Genomic DNA, 15,315 nt, shown 5'->3' on the forward strand with positions numbered 1-15,315 from the left:
TCTAACTTTAGTAAAAGTCAATAGAAATCTATGAAATTTAAACACCAGGTTTATGACCATAAATGGAAGGTTGGGATTGATTTTGGGTGTTTTGGTTCCAACAGTTTAGGAATTAGGGGCCAAATGGGCCCAAGTAAGCATTTTTCTTGGTTTTCACACAATAACTTTAGTATAAGTAAACAGAAATCTATGAAATTTTATAATAAGGTCTATGACCACAAAAGGAAGGTTGGGATTGATTTTGGGAGTTTTAGTCCCAACAGTTTAGGAATTAGGGGCCAAAAACAGGTCTCAAATAAACATTTTTCTTGGTTTTTGTGCAACTTTAGTATGAGTTAATAGAAATCTATGAAATTTTAACACAAGGTTTATGACCACAAAAGGAAGGTTTGGATTGATTTTGGGAGGTTTGGTCCCAACGAATTAGGGGCCAAAAGGGTCCAAAGTTGAACTTTGTTTGATTTCATCAAAAAATGAATTATTGGGGTTCTTTGATATACCAAATCTAACCCTGTATTCAGATTCTTAATTTTTAACCGGATTTTTGTGACAAAAATGTTGGTTATTGATTTGGGGATGTACGGCGGGCGGCCGGACGGCAATCAAATGTTGTCCGTGCATTAACTCATGAACCGTTCAACCAAAGCTTTCAAAATTTTAATATGTTATTACTGACAACTATATGAAGGTCAAGTTCAATAATGACGATTTTGACTTTTACCGTTCAGGAGTTATGGTTCTTGAAAGATTGAAAAATGGAGTTTCCAGTCGTGTCCGTGCATTTATGCATGAACTGTTCTACCAAAGCTTCCCAAATTTTAATATGTTGTTACTGATGACAGAATGGAGGTCAAGTTCAATAATGACGATTTTGACTTTTACAGTTCAGGAGTTATGGTTCTTGAAAGATTGAAAAATGGTGTTTCCCGTCGTGTCCGTGCATTTTCTCATGAACCATTCAACCAAAGCTTTTGAAATTTTAAAATGTTGTTACTGATGACAAAATAGAGGTCAAGTTCAATAATGACGATTTTGACTTTTACCGTTCAGGAGTTATGGTTCGTGAAAGATCGTAAAATGGCGTTTCCATTCACGTTGTTGCATTTACTCATGAACCATTCAATCTACATGTAAGCTTTTCAAATTTTAATATGTTGATATTGATGACAAAATGGAGGTCAAATTTGATATTGACGATTTTCACTTTCACCATTCATCAGTAATGGTTCTTGTGATATTGCCAGGACACAAATTAATGTTAATAAATCCGGTTTGCTGTCGTTGTGACAGCCTCTTGTTGGTCCTGTTTTCAAATTGGTTTACATTAAGGTCCAAAGTGTCCAAAATTAAAGTTTTCATAAAAATTGAATAATTGGGGTTCTTTGATATGCCGAATCTAACTGTGTATGTAGATTCTTAATTTTTTGGTCCCGTTTTCAAATTATCGTACTACAAGGTTCAATATTACATAGGAAAGCATGGGATTGAGTTTAAGGGTTATTGCTCCATGGGGGGTTTCAATAAATTGGGGGGGATGGGTCTCGGTTTACCATTTTTTTAAGGGATTTTTTTTTATTTCAACATTTTTCAAATTTTAAATTCAGAAATCTTCAATTGCACAGTATTGTGCAATAGATGTATTAGATCTTGAACCACATTAATTTTGTGGCAAAAACCTATATTATGTCAAAAATTTGATCACAATCAAAATTCAGACAGTATCAAGCTTGAATATTGTGACCAAATTTGGCCCAACTGTTCAGGGTTCGACCACTGGGGTCGTATAAAGCTGCGCCCTGTGGAGCACCTGGTTTTATTACATTTTAATATTTTATGATGTATTTAAATGAGTAATAATTGTTGCAAACTCCATTAGTAATTTGAATTGAGATCAGTATTGGAATAAGGGAAAGGGGGATGTGAAAAAAAAATTGGGGGGAGGGGGGGGGGTCTAATTTTTTCGTAAATAAAAAGAAAATTTCTTCAAACATTTTTTTGAGAGGATTTATATTCAACAGCATAGTGAATTTGCTCAATAGCAAAAAACAAATTTTAATTTTATTAGACCACATTCATTCTGTGTCAGAAACCTATGCTGTGTCAACTATTTAATCACAATCCAAATTTAGAGCTGAATCCAGCTTGAATGTTGTGTCCATACTTGCCCCAACTGTTCAGGGTTCAACCTCTGGGGTTGTATAAAGCTGCGCCCTACAGAGCATCTTGTTAATATTTGGGCCCAGTTATCAAATTGGTCCACATTGGTCTAAAGGGTCTAAAATTGAACATTATTTGATTTCATCAAAAATTGAATTCTTTTGGTTTTATGATATGCTGAATCTAACCATGTATTTAGATTTTGTATATTGGACCATAATAGGTAAATGTATGACAGAGTTAAAATGACTTTCAGATGTTTTTAGGTTTTTAATGCTAATGTTTGAAACTCAAAGAATTTATCATTAATTATGTTTTATATTATATATTCTACTTGGACAATAAGTTAATATATATCTAATTGATAATGGACATTAGATGGGCAGAATCAATTTGCGCCAATTGCAGTTTTGAAAAGGTATTAATTGCGCCACTCTCTTTTATTTTGATGGTATTAATTGCACCAATAAATGAAATGAAATTGCGCCACATTTACCTGTAAATGTTTTTACTTATATCATACCTGTACATGTTTTACCTATCATACATGTACTATTATTAAAATTTCCACTTCAGATTTAATTGAACACTCATCAAATTTAAGAAAACTCGCCAAAAAATAAATTGTTTAGTAATAGAATATTTTTTCACGAGTCAAGAGTGTCTGATATACCATTCAAGAAAATAGAATCTGATACAGGAAAAACCGGTCATCATTGTTGAAGAACACAAAATTCCGTCAGGCATTTGTACCGAAAACTGGAAAAATAAGGTGGAGATGTAACAGTTAAGGAAAACTGGAGAAATAAGGTGGAGATGTACAGTTAAGTCGTGTTGTGCTAGGTTATTCACAGATGAATCTTGTACAATTATTTTGATTGGAAAATTAGATTATATGTCATGAAACAAAAGTCCAGAAATAAGAACGTCAAATTTTGAGAACTGTGTGCAAAAGAAAAGCAACCGATATGTTGCCAGAGCGACCTTCAAAAATAAAAAAAATTCAGAGCTCTTCAAAATTGAAGAAGAAAATTTAGAAAATAAAGATTTAAAATATGTGCGTCAGTCAATGTATATGGAGAAAATAAAACTGCATCCGGCTCAACCTAAAAGTCAAGCAGAATTTCACAGAATATTGGATGATATTGGTGACTTTGTATTGTGTATCGAGCCCAGGGTTGGCAAAGTATTACCCGCCCAGGTTTTACTGGGCGGGAAAACCCGGGTTTTCCCGGGCTGGGCAATACTCCCAGAAATGGGTAGTACTGGGCAATACTGGGCAATATGATTTTTTAAGCTTATTTTAACTAAAAATAGTAAAGACATGTTGTAGTTTCATAGTATTATAGCTAAATATATACATTTTATACAGATAACCATTGAGAGTCATGTCTAGAAGATTAAAAATTCAATATTGTAATTTACTCTCTTCTCCACTTAAATTCTATGTATAAATACAACATTTTAGAATTGTTTCAATAATCCAAACTTTGAAAAGAAATGCATTTTATTACAGTGTTTATGTGAATTGTAAATCAAATTGCTATATATGCAATCATATTGCTAAATAAACACCCTATAGGGTCTTGTCATTAACTTTTATAGAAATGAAAAGGCTGATTATTTCTTTCATGTAATTGTTAATTCTTTTAAGTTATATATATTTGAAAAAAATATTGTTTAGGCTTTATGTTATCAGTAATTGACCAATCCAGACAGACGGATGATTTTTAAGATTTTAGAAGAACTATTGAGAAAAGTTTTTCCCATTGATATTTGTCTAATGTGTCTTCATGTACACTTGTCCATGTTGTCTAAGAGTTGTTAGAATAATTCTTTCTCAAATGTATACACTTCACTTGTACATTTGTACATGTATGTATTATAAGACTATCATACAAGTAAACTTATTTATAAATCAAAAAATGTTTATATATATCTTAAATGTATTGCATTTGAGTTTGATTACTGAATCATCTATAAAATTCATGCCAGTATCTTATATTACCCAGTATTGCCCAGTATTACCCAATAAAACCCAGTAAAACCCGGGTTTTCCCAGTATTTCCCACTTGGCTGGGCAATACTCATAAAACCCGGGTTTTTGCCAACCCTGATCGAGCCAGAAAGCGGGATAATTTTATTAGGATGATTGTTTCATTGGCGCAAATGATACCTATAGTTTTGAAAATTAGGTGGCGCAAAAGAAGTATTGACGCAATTAAGTTGTGGCGCAAATGAGTTACTTTTTGGCGCAAAAAGATATCGCCCTTATAATCAAAGTGACAATAATGCCTCAGGGCTTAATCCTTTATCCTTCTTAAATTAGAGACATTGCTAAAAGAGTTGTATTAATTATTTATCTTTCTTTATCTGGATAATAACTTGTTTATATTTGTCAACACGTTATGTAATAATTGATCTTAGCTTATTGTTTAATTCTCATATATATATATTGTAAAATCATTTGTTAAAGATATAAGTTTGGAAGTCACAGGCTTGGTGACAAGTTCCAGTCTTGGAAATAAATTATATACTAAGTGGAATTAATCTTCTGTGTATTACTGCTAGTTTATGGTGCATGGTTATTTAGGTTTCACATTTAGTTGTGACCGAATCCTCATATCAGTCTCCTAGTTTTAGACTGTGGATTTCTTAGTTACACATGTCCAATTTAAAATGTTTAAGTTTTTTCATTCTGTGTCAACTATTTAATCACAATCCAAATTTAGAGCTGTATCAATCTTTAATGTTGTGTCCATTCTTGCCCCCAACTGTTCAGGGTCCGACCTCTGGGCCACAGTTAAAAATATTTTGGTTTGCCCAAACCCTACCCAAAGGTTGAGACAGTGGGTAGGTTCATGTAGGTAGGCATTTTCTTTTTTTTTTTCAAAATGAGAAATTGAAGTATCGGGTGTTTATTAGTCTTCATGCCTATCTGATTAAAAAAAAACTTCTTCAAATCAGGACAATAAAAGAATTTGAGTAGACAGCTTTTTTCTAGGTGGGTAACGTTTGGGCAAACAAACCTATTCTTTTTTATGGCCCTGCGGTCGTATAAAGCTGCGCCCTGCGGAGCATCTGGTTTTTAGTATTAACAAAATACAGCATTGTTCTTCTATGTTACAGAGGCAGGGCAGTGTTTTTGTAAGGCAGCTGTAATACAGATTAAGCTACAAAGCAAACATCAAGCTGCCTCAGAATATGTGAATGCCTCTACCTGTTATAAAAAAGGAGATCCTAACGGTAAGAAAAAAGTTCTAATTACAATAATTTATGAATAATTAACATGATAAAGATGTACACAAACTTAGCCTTGTTGTCCTATCAACAGGATTTTGAAAATAAAAACAGACAAACATAATACATGTGCATACACAGAGTGGGATTTCCAGTGACACTAGAACAATAGAAAAATGACTCTTCTTATGAAAGGGATAGAAAAGGTAAAAAAAAAAAGGAAAGACATTTAACACATAAAATTGGATATGCATAGGGACGAATTTCTCTTAAGACACAAAACCATAATATAACTTTTATGCAACCACTATAAGTAGAGTATATCTTAAAGGTGAATTTGTTGATATATGATTTTTTAGTTTCCTTGACTGCATATTTTTCTTTTTTTTTGAAAAAAATATATATCAAACCTTTATAATGTAGCTTTCTGAGTATCTAGTTTTTAACGTGTTCCGAAATGAAGTTTCATCACAAAAATTTTTCAAATTTGGGTCACTTTGTCAATATGAATGTTGGTAAACACATATGATCGAGCACACCGATAAGTGTATCTTTGTTGTCAACTCGATATGATGTATTCAATATAAGTGACAAATAACTTAATGTGAGGCTTATTGTAATCATAATATAAATGATCAACATAAGGCCACACCAATTTGATTCCTTGTTCGACGGACCCGCCCACACCTATTTTTTTCAAAACAGAATTTTTTTATTTTTTTATATTCCCGCTTCCCGCATCAACATCTGTTTTTAAATCACAGTCTAACCTGTATATATATCGATTTTTAACATAAAAGCACCCCACCACACTGTGTAAATATCTGTGAGAATATTTGTTTTAGCATGAAACCTATTTATCCAAAGCGGGAGTGCTCTGATATAAATTTATAACAGCGGAAATACCTTTTAAGAACAAAAAATTGGTTTCTTTCCCCCTTACTTATATTCCCTATCAAAACATGTTCGTTGTTAGAATAAAGTACAAAGTACTTCTGAAGGATTTGCCTTCAACTGCAATTATATTGAATGCTGGAGAAACAAAACTATCCATAGCCGCTGCATGTTTATGCACCTGTCCTGATTGATTCAGGGGCCCGCATCGTTTGTTGATGTTGTTCATTGGTATTTTTCCGTTCGGATATATAAATTAGATCGTTGGTTTTCCTGTTCGAATTGTGTACGCTAATAATTTTGGGGTCCTTTTTAGCTTGCTGTTTGGTCTGTATCAAAGCCCTATGTAAAAGGCCATACTTTGACCTGTGTTTGCTATTATCAGGTTGAGAACAACCCTCCCTCAGACAAGGGTAATTTTACTGATGAAGAAAAGAAAATAGAAATACCAAGGATTTGTTTAGTTCTTCTATACAAAACCTTTGAAAACTTAGAATTTTGTACTCAAAAAGAGGAGTGTTACATCATATTTTAAACAACTTTTTCTGAAAGAGGGGTCCACTTATTTTGAATAATATTAAACTGTAATTAAAGTAAATGTGTTAACATGGTTAAAGTCCAGGAATATTACAAAAATTATTGGACATGTTTTGGCCTTTTAATACCAGATAGATATATACTTGTTTGAGAAAATATGAGCCCTTTTGTACAAACAAATATATTATAACTTATATTGATCCCTCATAAAACATGTAAAAGGGATATTTATAACATTAAGGGGTTGCCCCCAAACTGATTATGACTTGGATGGAGAATTGTCTCATTGTCAGTCACACAAACATAGTCAAGATTTAATTATTTCTTGGTGAACAGGGAAACAATACTTCAGAAATTAAAGAAATGTCAAAGTACAAGTGATAAATCAAGTTTTAATATTGTCAAAACCTACTATTTATGTTTACAAAAAAAAATTATAATTGCTCGCCTCTACTTTTCAAGCTTCGCCTCAAAAATTTGCAAATTAAATATTTTTTTTATTAAAATTTTCAAATCGCTCGCTCGCCCCAAATTTTGGAGTCCAAAAATCCGTAGAACAAGAAATTAAATTGGTGTGGCCTCATGATATTATGTTTTAAAAACATGAGTCCTATAATATTAGACTTTAAAGGTTCATATCATATACATTCACAACGTTTTTTATCGGATTTTTTTATGCCCCACCTACGATAGTAGAGGCATTATGTTTTCTGGTCTGTGCGTCAGTCTGTTTGTCCGTTTGTAAAAAATAGGTTCCATGAATGTCATACGTTTGTACTATTATTGAATGGTTGCAAGGATGAAAGCACATTAGCAGTCTCTGAGATACTAACTGTTCTTTGAGGCATATATCATTTTATGATAACATTTTTACTATCTAAGCTATGGATAAAAATCAAATACTGTTTTTGCATATAGGATGTTTTATTCTTGTTAAAATTGGTTGCAATTGAAATCACAAATGATACCTTAGCATTGCAGCTTTTTTATAGAGTTCGGTTTCGGTGGAAGGGTTGAGGGCAATAAAAAATGTTATAAAACATAACTAGTCTACAATAGCACATAATAAGTGAACAAGTGACAACATGAAAATCCTAACATGTGACCAAATATTCCTTAAATGTTAAAGGGTGTCATTTTATGAAAAAAATAAGGAAATCAAGTCTCCTAAACATTTATCAATATGATCATCTTGTGAATATTCTAAACAATAAAAAGGTAATAATCATTATCCACCATATTAAGCACCATTTGAACAACTTTTGCATACATCCTTGTATAATTTAGTATGGATTCCTTACTGTGTTGCTGTTCAACAGAATCTAACTATGAGCAATATACCCCAAGAAAATTACCTTCTTTCAAACTACTATAAAATTTGGAAATCAGCCATAGAATTACTAAAACCCATAATCATATATCACTTTCCTTATATTGCATTGAAGACTTCTATGTTATATGCCAATGTTAATGATATTTGTTTTTTATGCTAAATATTGAAAAGCTGAACTAGGTTTAATCATCAGTGTCTTCTTCACTGTAATCACTGTCCTCATCATCAGAAAAATCCTCATTTTCATTCTCAGAAGAGGCCTCCTCATCATCAATGAAATCTTTATCTTCATCATCAATGAAATCCTTACTTTCATCACCTACTTCCTCATTTAGATCATTACTTTCAGTAGAGTCACTTTCACCATCTTCACTTTCCCTGTTATCTCCTTGCTGCTCCTCATTGTCATTGTAGTCTTTTTTGCCATTTTTATACGCCCGTCGTCTTTCAAACAACGGGCGTATCATGCGCTAAAGCGCAGCCCTTTATTACTATAATGTAACCTTGAGGTTCAACATTGATAGTAAAAAAAATCCCATTAAAACGTTAAATGTAAATGATATGAACCTTCGAATTCTTATAATATAGGACTAGAAAACATATAATCCTAATTAACTACGTGTGTTAAAGAAGACTTTGCACTTTTATGATGTACAGGTATACGATCTTCCATATTCAAATCTGTTAAAAAAAATAAAAAAATTGAAATATTAACACACTACGCAATTGTTTTAACTTTTGTTTTTGTTAAAATATCCGATTTTTTTTATTTGGTATTTCTTTGTTTTTTTCTTTAAAAATATTATGATCCTCAATTTGATGAATTTTGAATACTTTTATACAAATACATGTACTACATAAAGCAAAGTATATGTTAAATCTGAATGTATTTATATATGAAAAATGAAAAAACCATACCCCTCCCCCGTTTTGAAGTGTAATGGTTTAAGGGGATTCCCACTGACTGCCTAAAAGGGGGCTTGCTCCAGTCCTGTGACAGTGATTTTGTATATAATTAACCTTTGTTTCACATTGAAAGAGGCGGCCGGGCAACCAGCTTGTCTTGCAAACAGCCATTGGACGTCAGGGTAATCTCGAACTATAACTTTCCATGTTGTATTAATAAACAAATTAAATCTATATTTTGTCATAAACTTTGTGAACTATAGTGTCAAGCAAACTGAAACGAAAAGCCCATCCTTGATAAAAAATGTCAAGTGTGCCAAGTGTGGAATTAAGGTGGCAGACAGATTGTATCATAAAATATAGACAAGCCAGAGGATTTTTTTTTAAGTTGGTAACAAGACATTCATAGCTTATGATTCTTGAACTGTCTCTGTCCAAGTTTTGTAACAGTTCTTTAGAATGCAAACGTGTCAAACCACAGGGTCCTCTACAAAAAAAAGAAGGTTGGACACTTGTCAAATATGTCCCAACATAGCTTAAAAAAGTCATGAAACTTTAGGCTAAAATTTAAACTGCAACCTTATTTAAAACCTATGACATGTTAATGTTAAAAACTGAATTTACAGATGAATTTTCCTAAGTCTTTTCTTTCTCTCAGAGACCAGCATTTCTAAAAATCACCTAGCCAGTTCTTTAGAAAATGTACTTTGATGCTAGATTGAAAGAAATTGCCAAATTAAGACACAAAGAAGATGGCATCTTAACAGTCCAAGAACAATGCACAAACTTAAGGAAAACTCATTTATTTCATCTTGACATCTTTCTACAAAGCTCAGATGCTCAGTTTCTTTATCAAAAGAAATTTAAAACATCGGAATTTACATGTAAACAAACCACAAACGTTTTGGTATATTTTTCTTGAGAGCAACACACCAGCTTCATTTGGACCTCATATATAGAGACTTAGACCCCGTTTACACTTGTAATTTTTTTTATTTTTCTGTAGATCGATCCAGATTGATCTAGAAAAGATCGATCTCAAGTCTAATGTATACAGGAATGATTGATCCTCAATTGGACTTAAAAAGTCAACTTCAGAGGTGGTTTTAAAAAGATTGATCATATTTAAATCAATCTTTCTGAAAGTGTAAATGCTTAGATCGATCTTTTTATACGACTGCAAACATTTTTTTGCGTCGTATCATGTCGTCGTCATCTGCGTCGTCCCAAGACACATTTAGTTTCTGGACAATAACTTGAGATTAAGTGAATGGATCTCTATAAATTTTTACCAGAAGGTTAATACCTCTAAAGGAAGGTTGGGATTGATTTTTGGGGTTATGGTCCAAATAGTTTAGGAATAAGGGGGCCCAAAATAAGCATTTTTGTATTTTTCAAACAATAACTTGTGTTTAAGTGTATGAATCGCTCTGAAATTATACCACAAGTTTTCATAACATTAAAGAATGGTTAGTTATGACTTTGGGGGTTATGGCTCAAAAAAAAAAATTTGAATTAGGGACAACAAAAGGGGAAGTAGGGGCAAAAAAAAAGGGGGAAACTAGGTTTTTCTGGTCAATGGACAATTAAGACAATTTAAAAGCAGTGTAAGGGAGGTAATTCAAAAACAGTTAACATACACTGTTTGGTATGTTCAGATTTACCTCCCTTACACTTTTTGTAAATAATGTATAAAGAAATGTCAGGTTTTGGACTTATTACCTAATAAAGGGGGGTGGTTTTCATTTTTTTTTTTCCAAATTTTTGAAAAGTTTGAGGAAGAAATCTTTAATTGCACAATATTGCGCAAAAAGATTTGTATGATCTTGACATTTGTTTTCTGTCAGAAACTCATATTATGTCAAAAGTTTGATCACAATCCAAATTCAGAGCTGTATCAAGCTTGAATGTTGTGTCCATACTTGCCCCAACTGTTCAGGGTTCGACCTCTGTGGTTGTATAAAGCTGCCCCCTGCAGAGCACCTGGTTTAAGGTGAATGTTATATTAAGATATGAAAATAAATCTGTGCATGTCGGCAACAAAAAAAAGTGTTTAAAATCAATGAATTAGGCAGTCAGTGGGCCCTCTTTTATGAAAATTCCTGGATCCAACACTGACAAGTCAATGAAGGATATAATTCTATAAGAAAAGTAAACATAGATTCAGCTGTTTCTGGATCATTTTCTAAATCGATAACTTATATTTCTTTGCTGCAAATTTTCATTTTGAAAGGCATTGACCGTTTGTCCCTAAATAGGTTTCAGTTCAGTAACTTGAGTTTGCCTCAACCAAATGTTTTGAAATTTATACACAATGCTTATTACCACAAAACACAGATCAAGATAGAATTTAAGTGGCGTCACTTTAACCTTTCTAGAGTTATGCCCCTTTATAAATGGAAAAATTACAACATTTTTAGTTTCTGTTCTCTAACTTTATTTTGTATCAACCAAATGTTATGAAACTCATACACAATGCTAATTATAAAAAAAATACAGATCTAGTTTGAATGTTGGTAGCGTCAATAGAGAGTTATGCCCTTAATAAATGAAAAAAATACAAGTATTTTAGTTTGCATTTTTATACGAAATCTCTGAAATTTAAACACAAGGTTTATGACCATAAAGGGAGGTTGGGATTGATTTTGGGAGTTTTGGTCCCAACAGTTTAGGAATAAGGGGCCCAGAAAGGGTCCAAAATTAAACGTTGTTTGATTTCATCAAAAATTGAATAATTGGAGTTCTTTGATATGCCGAATGTAACTATGTATGTAGATTCTTAATTTTTGGTCCTGTTTTCAAATTGGTCTACATTAAGGTCCAAAGGGTCCAAATTATACTTTGTTTGATTTTATCAAAAAATGAATCCTTGGGTTCTTTGATATGCTGAATCTAAACATGTACTTAGATTTTTTTATTATTGGCCCAGTTTTCAAGTTGGTCCAAATTAGGATCCAAAATTAAACTTTGTTTGATTTCATCAAAAATTGAATAATTGGGGTTCTTTGATATGCCAAATCTAACTGTGTCTAGAAATCTTCAATTGTACATTATTGTGGAATAGCAAATATTTTCAATTGCACAGTATTGCACAATAGCAAGAAATATCTAATTGCACAATATTGTGCAATAGCAAGAAATTTTCAATTGATTGGAGTTATCTTTCTTTGTCCAGAATAGTAGTTGAATCAACTTAAACCATTGTTTTATACAATATACAATGTATATTCACTTTTACTACCAACTGATAAATCAAAACAATCTTTACCATTCAGTGATAACCAGCACTTTTTTTTCATTTTAATATTTTATGATGTATTTAAATGAGTAGTTATTGCTATTTCTTCAATTTTTTTGAGAGGATTAATATTCAACAGCATAGTGAATTGCTCAAAGGCAAAACAAAACATTTTAAGTTCATTAGACCACATTCATTCTGTGTCAGAAACCTATGCTGTGTCAACTATTTAATCACAGTCCAAATTTAGAGCTGAATCCAGCTTGAAAGCTGTGTCCATACTTGCCCCAACTGTTCAGGGTTCAACCTCTGCGGTCGTATAAAGCTGCGCCCTGCGGAGCATTTGGTTTAACTTTAGTTTTCCTCAACCAAATGTTATTAAACTTAAACATATTTGCTTATTTCCCCAAAATACAGATCAATCTAAATTTAAGAGATGTCGCTTCAACCGTTCTAGAGTTATGCTCCTTCACAAATGGAAAAAAGGAATCTAATATCTGTTAAAAAATATCAATCTTATATTTGTAAAAAAAAAAAAAAAAAATTAAATTGGAGTTATCTTCCTTTGTCCATAATTGTAGTTGAATCAACTTTAAAAATTGATTTTAACCAACTGCAATAATGAACAAAGGAAGATAACTCCAATTATAAAAAAATATTTTTAACAAAAAGTTATTTTTAACAAAAAATTATTTTAACAATTACATCAACTACAACCAGTGCTTTATACAATGCAATATTCACTAAAAAAATAAAACACAATTTGTACAAGCACTTTGATTAATGTTCTTCAGTTTTGTCCTTTAATAATCTGATATGATATTTTGTTTTCATTTTCTAACTTAAGTTTGTCTCAACTTAATTTAATGAAATGTATATATATAATGCTTATTACCTCTTAACTCAGTTTAATTTAAAATTTTGTAAGTTTCACTTTTACAGTTCTAGAGTTATGCTCCTTCACAAATGGAAAAAAGGAATCTAATATCTGTTAAAAAATATCAATCTTATATTTGTAAAAAAAAAAAAAAAAAAAATTGGAGTTATCTTCCTTTGTCCATAATTGTAGTTGAATCAACTTTAAAAATTGATTTTAACCAACTGCAATAATGAACAAAGGAAGATAACTCCAATTATAAAAAAATATTTTTAACAAAAAGTTATTTTTAACAAAAAATTATTTTAACAATTACATCAACTACAACCAGTGCTTTATACAATGCAATGTTCACTAAAAAAATAAAACACAATTTGTACAAGCACTTTGATTAATGTTCTTCAGTTTTGTCCTTTAATAAACTGATATGATATTTTGTTTTCATTTTCTAACTTAAGTTTGTCTCAACTTAATTTAATGAAATGTATATATATAATGCTTATTACCTCTTAACTCAGTTTAATTTAAAATTTTGTAAGTTTCACTTTTACAGTTCTTGAGGTATGTCTCTTTATTATGTTATATGCTAGCGGGGGTATCATCTGTGTCCCTATGGACACATTCCACATATTTTTTAGCTCACCTGGCCCGAAGGGCCAAGTGAGCTTTTCTCATCACTTGGCGTCCGGCGTCCGTCGTCGTCCGTCGTCGTCGTCCGTCGTCCTGCGTCCGTCGTCGTTAACTTTTACAAAAATCTTCTCCTCTGAAACTGCTGGGCCAAATTTAACCAAACATGGCCAAAATCATTATTAGGGTATCTAGTTTAAAAATTGTGTCCGGTGACACGGCCAACCAACCAAGATGGCCGCCATGGCTAAAAATAGAACATAGGGGTAAAATGCAGTTTTTGGCTTATAACTCAAAAATCAAAGCATTTAGAGCAAATCTGACATGGGGTAAAATTGTTTATCAGGTCAAGATCTATCTGCCCTGAAATTTTCAGATGAATCGAACAACCCGTTTATAGGTTGCTGCCCCTGAATTGGTAATTTTGAGAAAATTTTGCTGTTTTTGGTTATTATCTTGAATATTATTATAGATATAGATAAACTGTAAACAGCAAAAATGTTCAGCAAAGTAAAATCTACAAATAAGTCAACATGACCAAAATGGTCTGTTGACCCCTTTAGAAGTTATTGCCCTTTATAGTCAATTTTTAACCATTTTTCGTAAATCTTAATTATCTTTTACAAAAATCTTCTCCTCTGAAACTACAGGGCCAAATTAAACCAAATTGGCCACAATCATCATTCAGGTATCTAGTTTAAAAATTGTGTCCGGTGATCCGGCCAACCAACCAAGATGGCCGCCATGGCTAAAAATAGAACATAGGGGTAAAATGCAGTTTTTGGCTTATCACTCAAAAACCGAAGCATATAGAGCAAATCTGACATGTAGTAAAATTGTGTATCAGGTCAAGATCTATCTGCCCTGAAATTTTGAGATGTATCGGACAACTCGTTGATAGGTTGCTGCCCCTGAATTGGTAATTTTAAGGAAATTTTGCTGTTTTTCGTTATTATCTTGAATATTATTATAGATAGAGATAAACTGTAAACAGCAAAAATGTTCAGTTAAGTATGATCTACAAATAAGTCAAATGACCAAAATGGTCTGTTGACCCCTTTAGGAGTTATTGCCCTTTATAGTCAATTTTTAACCATTTTTCGTAGATCTTAGTTATCTTTTACAAAAATCTTCTCCTCTGAAACTACTGGACCAGATTTAACCAAACATGGCCAAAATCATTATTAGGGTATCTAGTTTAAAAATTGTGTCCGATGACCCGGCCAACCAACCAAGATGGCCGCCATGGCTAAAAATAGAACATAGGGGTAAAATGCAGTTTTGGCTTATCACTCAAAAACCAAAGCATTTAGAGCAAATCTGACATGTGGTAAAATTGTTTATCAGGTCAAGATCTATCTGCAACAACAAAAGAAAGAGAGTTTTTAACGACCTCAGCTGGCTATACAACCGTTGCACAATCAACTGAATTTTGCAGAAATCATTTATAGGATAGATTGCCCATATATGATAATTTTTTATTACCTTTTTGTTTTTTTTGGCAAA

At 32.2% G+C, this 15,315-nt stretch overlaps 1 protein-coding gene across 1 annotated transcript in view; it reads left to right on the forward strand.

The window, feature by feature from the left end:
• The window catches only part of LOC143069315 (alpha-soluble NSF attachment protein-like), a 49,437-nt gene that overhangs the window by 9,004 nt on the left and 25,118 nt on the right, over positions 1 to 15,315 (forward strand). Inside the window, exon 3 of the mRNA XM_076243882.1 lies at positions 5,287 to 5,403. Coding sequence (XP_076099997.1) covers positions 5,287 to 5,403 — 117 coding nt within the window. The remainder of the gene's footprint in view (positions 1 to 5,286; positions 5,404 to 15,315) is intronic.

Source organism: Mytilus galloprovincialis, chromosome 3 (assembly GCF_965363235.1).
Source record: "Mytilus galloprovincialis chromosome 3, xbMytGall1.hap1.1, whole genome shotgun sequence".
Classification (NCBI taxonomy): domain Eukaryota; kingdom Metazoa; phylum Mollusca; class Bivalvia; order Mytilida; family Mytilidae; genus Mytilus; species Mytilus galloprovincialis.